The sequence below is a fragment of the Raphanus sativus genome, unplaced genomic scaffold (assembly GCF_000801105.2).
Source record: "Raphanus sativus cultivar WK10039 unplaced genomic scaffold, ASM80110v3 Scaffold0011, whole genome shotgun sequence".
Lineage (NCBI taxonomy): Eukaryota > Viridiplantae > Streptophyta > Magnoliopsida > Brassicales > Brassicaceae > Raphanus > Raphanus sativus.
In genome coordinates this window covers 51,379-58,875 of record NW_026615337.1, presented here as the reverse complement: position 1 = coordinate 58,875, position 7,497 = coordinate 51,379, and the positions used below count along the sequence as shown (strand labels likewise).

General features: G+C 32.5%; 1 protein-coding gene across 1 annotated transcript; it reads right to left on the bottom strand.

Annotated features, from left to right (window-relative positions):
• Nucleotides 1-1,809: 1,809 nt before the first annotated feature.
• On the bottom strand, nucleotides 1,810-5,743 carry LOC108845131 (vacuolar fusion protein MON1 homolog). The gene is made up of 14 exons (XM_056995625.1): nucleotides 5,187-5,743; nucleotides 4,973-5,052; nucleotides 4,835-4,906; nucleotides 4,711-4,750; nucleotides 4,328-4,429; nucleotides 4,108-4,229; nucleotides 3,394-3,526; nucleotides 3,223-3,314; nucleotides 3,049-3,130; nucleotides 2,904-2,968; nucleotides 2,547-2,825; nucleotides 2,383-2,474; nucleotides 2,228-2,292; nucleotides 1,810-2,141 (listed from the first exon to the last, which is right to left on the bottom strand). Exons 1-14 carry the CDS (start codon nucleotides 5,616-5,618, stop codon nucleotides 2,046-2,048), a joined length of 1,752 nt encoding a protein of 583 aa, XP_056851605.1. The 5' UTR covers nucleotides 5,619-5,743; the 3' UTR covers nucleotides 1,810-2,045.
• Between the last annotated feature and the right edge of the window lie 1,754 nt (nucleotides 5,744-7,497).

The window sequence follows — 7,497 nt, the reverse complement described above, 5'->3', positions numbered from 1 at the left end:
ATTTGAACCATATATATTAACAATACATCAAATTCTCTATAAAAAACTCTTTATAGCTAAGAATAGATTAAACAGTTATGTTTTCTGTTATTTTTTGGTTAGCCTAAATATTGGTGGTCAAAAAAAGGAAAAACCATTACGGAATCATTATTTTTCATTTTTTATGTGAGTTTGAAGAAAGAAAAAAAGTTTTCTCAAATACAATAATACATAACCTAACATGTTATTTATAAATATTAAACAGCAACAATTAATATCATATTTTATGCTACTTTATTATTTAAAAAACAATAAATTGGCTTTTATTTTTCAAGTTTTTAAATTATTAAAATTAAGAAAAATCTATTAAAAATCTATTAAATACAAGGAATGCAAATATTGAGAACAAGTAAAATAGTTATATTTTTTATGAATTGTTTAATATAGCAACAAATATATTATTTCTATAAAAATAGTAAAATTTGTAATAAAAATAGTGAAAATTAGAATTAAAAAACTATAAATAAATTTTGTTCATTTGCATATCCGTCCGTAGGGCGGATCCGACCCTAGTTAATAATAATTTAGTTTACCTATTTTATAAATTAAACAACAACAAAAATAATCTGCGTTTCAGAATCTCTAGTAGTTTCTTATAGTTAATTCTTGACAACATGTAAAACAACAAAGATCCGATACTGCTATGGTTAGCTTGGTTGCTTTTCCTGCTCTTAGTATTGTTTGATACGAAAACTAAGATTTGATTATATTCGAAACTTATTTACACAATCCAAAATTTTAAAACTACACATTCCAACTTTTCAGATATGATAAACTTGAATTGTGTATCCACAGAATTTTAAAGTATTTAAATCTATATCTTTATCCGATGATTTCATGTTTTTTACTATATTTATCCGGATTTGGGGTTTTCGGATATTTGGATGTTGGATATGAAGATATTTTTCTAAAATTGTAGTATCCAGCAATTTGGATCTTTACAATAAAATAAAAAATAATACTAAAATATTAACAACAATTTAAAAATAAAAATGTGCATGGTGTTTTTAATTATTTATATGTTTATTATTACAAATTTATATAGAAGTTATAAACAAAGTTAATTTTATATATAGATATTATTATTTTGAGAATAATTATTAATAAAAATTATAGATCTGAATATCTAGACTAAAAAATCAAAATATATTTGAATCCGATTGTGACAGATCCAACATTTTACTATTCAGATTTTCAGAGTGATCTCGAATCGAATCCGGATCTCGGAAAATAATTCGAGCCCTATTTTATACTGTATGAAAATTTAGGGGCATTTTATTAGAAACACTGTATCAGAAGTATCAACCCTCTTTCGATCATAGTGTCCAGAAAAAGTAAAACAAAGTTCCAAGGGCATTTATCTCGATCTTGGATTCGCTTAAGAGCAAAGGCTAGAAGTAGTAGTAACATACCTACAAATACAGAGTAGTTGCATTAGATTATGAATCGGAGACTCTACCCAAGAGGTAGTGACATATGTTAAACACATCACTCGTCAAGTGTAAAAAGTAAAATCCACCATCAAATGTTTCCAATAAATGTTGGTCAGAATAATATTTGTCGCTAAAATAGGAAATAAACTTGTTATTTTGTAACCTGAGGAATATGATACGTATAACTAAACTAGAGGAGATATTAACATAATTGATGGGGCATTTAAACTGAAACCACAGCATAACAAGTTACCAAATCCAGTTTCCATCAAAACATCAAAAGGCTTTATAAACTAGTTGCTCTGTCTTCAAAATTGTATTAAAAAGATTGTCTACATCACTCTAAATGTTTAATTATTATTCAGTCTGATTAATTACAAAACGAGGTCTGACAGAAGAAAAGCATCACAAGAGCTTTCTGGTTACCAATGAATTACACATTATTGCCTTGTTATTTAAGAAGCAGAGAAAAGGAGGTGTGCTGCTAAAAGTACAAGATTTGGTAAAAAAAAACAAGCGTCAAACCAAACATAGTAGAAGAAAACCAAAAGTATATATATATATATATATCTATCACCAAGAGAAAGGGCTAGCTCCTTGCAAGAACACTTCATTCTCCACCTCTTTTACCCTCTGGCATACCTGATTGCATATCTTTATCGCCATCGCCTGCAGCAACATGTTTTCATCATCAGAAACACTAATCATCCGATTTTGCAGCATTTTGATTCGAATAAGCTTAAAAAGAATCTTACCTTGTCTGCAAGGGGATCAAATGCTGCGTAGAGTTCAAAATCTGGTGTCACCCAGCATAGCAAAGCTGCAGCAATTTTCACAAAATTCTTTTTCTGTCAGTTCGCAGCAACAAGGTCTTCGTATTTTGTTAAAATGTGCATGTTCAGGAACTTACTGTAGTTTTCGTCTCTTCTATATTGAGTCTTGTGGGGTCCCAATCCTTTCTCATGCATCGAAGCATAGAGTTTCTGGTATGCTCGGTATAGACTGCAAAACAGCTACATCAGTATCTACTGCGTTCTAAATACTAATCCTTCCATGGGGATTCATGGCTTTTACCTTTTTTGTTGTCTGTGACTAGTTACTGGAGGTGAGAACTCAGAGGAAACGTATTGATCTAAGTATATACTGCGATACATGAAATGCCAAAGTCCAAAGGGACCTCCAGTTCCCACAGATACCTCTGTTGAAACTTGTCCCTCATTACTGGTAGATGATGGTTTCTGTCTAAGCCGGCGGTCTATTGGCAAATCCTCAACACGCAATCCACCTTCAGCGATTGATCTTTGAACCGTTGTAAGGATATTTGACTTGAGAAGAACAGCCTCGATGCGAACCCTACACAAGTTTATGGATCTCAATAACATGACTACTGAAACAGTAGGTCAAAAACACAAGTATGAAAGCGATTTTTACCTGCAATCTTTGAGATGATAGAAGGCATCTGAACGCGTGGTAAGCAACATCACATATGTATCATCCTACATCGCCCAGTAAGTTAATATATAACTTCTTTAGATGGGTTTACGATGCTCTTTACAAGTATTTAGTTATGACTCACATCGAAGAAGTGGACATAGGCATGCAAAAAGGCCTGAGGATTGTATCTTGGTAGACAGATTGGTGAGAAAGATTCTGATGTCCTGCTAGCAGAGAGGACGTCGTGAGATCAAGTTACACACAAAACAAGTGTTTAGTTCACTGTTTGTAGATAGGCAAAATATTTAGCACTTGCCTGAATGATTCCGAAGACATGACGAAATTTGAGAGTAGAAGCAAGTCATCGGGATGGAGAGAAGCTTTCTGTGCACCAGCAAGACTGACAACCTGCACGTTAACATACACTCAATAACTATGATGGGTTTCTAGGCTGAAAAACTTTGATCTTTTGTACAAGGGCGCCTACCTTGTGTCTGCACATTAGTAGTGCAAACAGGGCCCCAGACGCGCAAACGTCTTGTAATACTGTCCCTGTAGCTTTCCTTGACGCATACGGAAGGGGAAGACAAGTGTAGGCATGCAGAAATGTAGCTGGGTTCCTAAAATTAGGAAAATCATCTCAAAGCTGGTTAGAACATTGTCTACGTGAAGCATAGGAGTATACCGAAAAGAGAAAAGGTGTAATTTGTAACAAGAACATTATGGCTATGGGAAAGAAATAAATAGGCTCCACCATTCTAATAAAACTTAAGGCCTGTCTGTTGAACGTAGACATTGTAATATACAAAATATACAAATTGGTGATATACGTATAGCCTATAACCCTCTTTTTACATTTTAAGAATAGCCTATAGCCCTGTCTCTGTTCTTACATCTTTTTGCTAAAAATGTGTATCATTAATCACAATGTTGGCCTCTAACAGACAACTGATCCATGAAACGAGGGGTACTTTTATAGCAATTCCAGTGAAAAACATCCTCATTATCCAAGTTTCTCTAGAGATCAGATCATTGCTTCTAACACAAATATAGATAAGTCTAATTTTCCTCCAGATTTGGGACCCATAACGTACAGGAGACTAGTATAACTTCGGCAGCCGCAATCTCCACATTAACATTGGTAAAATAACAGGAAAACAATGTGAAAGGCAAACGATTGAGTTGCGGATCAGAGACAAACCAGCTAAATGAATGGACAAGAGATGAGAAGACAGCATCTGTTCCTCCGAGCAAGGGTGTCATGTCGAACTTTGCATTCTTTTCAAAACATCTGTCTATTGACTTTGTTAAAATCACTATCATCTGCATCACCAATTTTGCATTTTGGTCATTTGAACCGCTTACTTGAACATGAAAAAAGTTTCTAACGGAAGGATACAGAGCAATAGTTCTGTTGTTACCTGACCATAAAGAAGATCCAACTGCCCCCTTAAATATTCATACGTTTCATCTGTACAGCTGATGCAGACCAGGTATATTGGCCCCTTCACGAGAAAGACAACCTGAAGTTGACCATACATATGACTTACTTATTGTAATTGAACAGAACACTTCCCCTAGGGTGTAAATGGAATATTACTTCGAGGATTGAAATATGGTCGAATGATGCATTCCTCAATAGATAATTAAAATAAAAGCATCCCAGTCGTTCGACAAAGGAAAATTTTTCTACATTTATTTCCATCTTGCCATTCAATTCAATACACCAATGTATCTGATTAATAGGCTAATATAGGCACTACCGCCAAACTATAAAACTTATTGCGCAAGGAATTTGGAATACCTGGTGTTTTCCTGCCTTGACTAAATTGACACGGTCACCACTGAAAAACAACAGGAAACCTTAAAGACAAAATAAATATAATTATCAAGGGACACAAACAGCAGATAAAGCATGTGCAATTTACCCATTCTCAACAAAAGAAATAATAGCTTGAAGAGTAGCTGAAAATCCAGCAAGCTTGTGTTCATCTCCATATCTGAAAAAGTAGTAAATCAGTTAAAACCCGCAATATAATAGCGAATAGTTCAATAATGAAGCAAACCTGGAATATATGGGTTTTCCGGAGTTACTCAATATGAAGAAATGCTTCTTCCTCTTTCTCCATGAAAGAGAAGCATCATCCTGCATTTCATATTAAAAGTTTTTTTACAGTGTTATCTCATACCGTTAATACTACTTTTACCAAATGAAACTCTACTCAATGATGCAAGAAGCTTTTAATCACAATATTTCCATGAAGGAGAGCAGATACTCACCTCGTCGACGTGGCGTTTCCCAGGCAACCACGCGGCTTCATGCTGCGAGGCGGTGTCACCGTCCACATTAGCTTCCCGGATCTCATCCTCGCTGGCGTCGTCAGCTCCGCCGCTGCTCCCTCTCTCCCCATCGTAACCGCTGCTCGTCGGACTCGGCGGCTCCTCCCCTGCCTCCATTTCCACCGGATGCTCCGCCCTTGGAGACGCCTCTATCTCCTCTCCTCCGTTGCCTTCATTCCCGTTGGCCGACGCAACCTCCTCGTCATCATCGTCATCATCATCATCAGAGACTCCGCTTGGCTCAGAGAGATTCATTGACTCTAATTGACTTTGAACACGCTCCGAATTCGTCCCGGGATCGGTGCTAGGGTTCGGATCGGCGAAATCGGTGGCGGATGATGAAGGAGAAGAGCTCGAATCTGAACTCGTCATTGTTTGAAATCAGTAGAGATTCTTCGACGAATTTTTCAAGGAAGAGAAAGCGATCCAACGGCAAGTCGTCTTGTTCATTGAATCTCTCTCTGCTTGTCCACTCACATTGAAGGAGAAAGATGATTCACGATCCACCAACGGATCCAGATTTCAGTTGGATACATTCGACCCGCTTAGTGACCCGTCTCGTTGGGCTTTTCCTGATATGATAGGGGTAGCAGCTCGGGTAGGGTCTCACTACTTTATTTGGGCCTTAGGCCTGTTTTCTGGTCAATTGTGAAAACTGAAAACCAATAGATACGTGCACATTTCTATAATTTTTTTTTTCAAATTAATAATATATAAACAACAAAGTGTGAGGGGTTGATTGGTAATTCTATAGTTTTTGTTTTTACTTTAGAAAATAAGCTGTGAATTTTTTTGATTCGGCTTTAATTGTTTTGCTATATATTTATTTTCAAAGTACTAAATAGAATCTTTAGATAAATTGATTTTGAAAACTAATATATTATTTTTAAAAAAATTATACTATATCTTTAATTTTAAAAGCTAAAGTATGATTGTTTTTAAAAAATTTATAGAAAAAGTAGATGTCTAAAACATTTACCACCATTACCAATCAACCCTTGAGTTTATTCATTTCAAATTCGCTGGACAACATAATAAATTTAATTTGCGTATTATTACTTATATTTTGGTATTCAATTTTGAAATAATATATATACATGCCTTTATAAAAAAATAAACAAGCTAAATTTAATTTGAAATTATAAAAAGAAATTTATCCGGGCGTAGCCGGGCAAAAACCCTAGTTTTTATAATAGTTAGTAATATATATACAAATATAATTAATAGATTTATCATTATACTAAAATATTAAAATAATATAAAACTAAAATTGATTTGTAATGTTTTGTAAACGCAATATATCATGGCATTTTAAAAATAATATTAAATTAATTTTAATATTAAAATACTAAAACGAGGTATATACACAATAAAAATAAATTTGATTTATATTTATTTGTTAACATGATTTTTTGTGGTATTTTATTTTAGTTATTATTAGTTGCAAGAGTAATATTTTTTTTTTTATTTAAGTTGAAATTTTGAATATTCATTTGTTTTTATTTTATAAATATTTTTATTGGTAATGAATTATTTTTAAAAATATATTTTCAAAATTCTACTTATAAAGAGAATATTTTCAAAATATAATTTTTTGTTTACAACAAGTAACTTATATTTAAAAAAAATTGTCATATTTAGAATTAGCTATATTTACTTTTGTTTTTTTCAAGAGTTTTCACCAAATTATAACTTTTCTTAAACTGATTATTTTCTGAAAAAGACTATTATGTAAAGAAAAAATGTGATTCTAATATTTTATAATAAAAACTGTATTTTCCATAATAGATTACTATATTTTCTATTATATATTTAGAAATAAAAATAACAATAGTTATAAGATTTTATTTTCTTATACATTACATATTATGTTTTGTTTGTCAACATGAGTGGTCTATTTAAGTGTTTAGTCAATTATTGTAGGCACAATATAATTATATATATATATATATATCAATAGTTTTATTTACTTTGATTAATATAAAATGTAAAGTTGGAAATGTTTAACATTCTTGTGTTTTGATTTAATTTGAGATTTTGTAAGTTTTGGTAATTCCAAGAATTTGGTTTAATAACATCACTTTATATTCCTTCATTTTATATTAACAATTATATATTTGCTTATTTGATTAGACAATTGTTTATAAATTAGTATAATCAAAACTGATTAAATATAACAATATTGTAACATCCCGAGTTGTGATATGTGAAAAGGCTTAAGAGAACTGATTTGGCTAACTATGTCACCAAA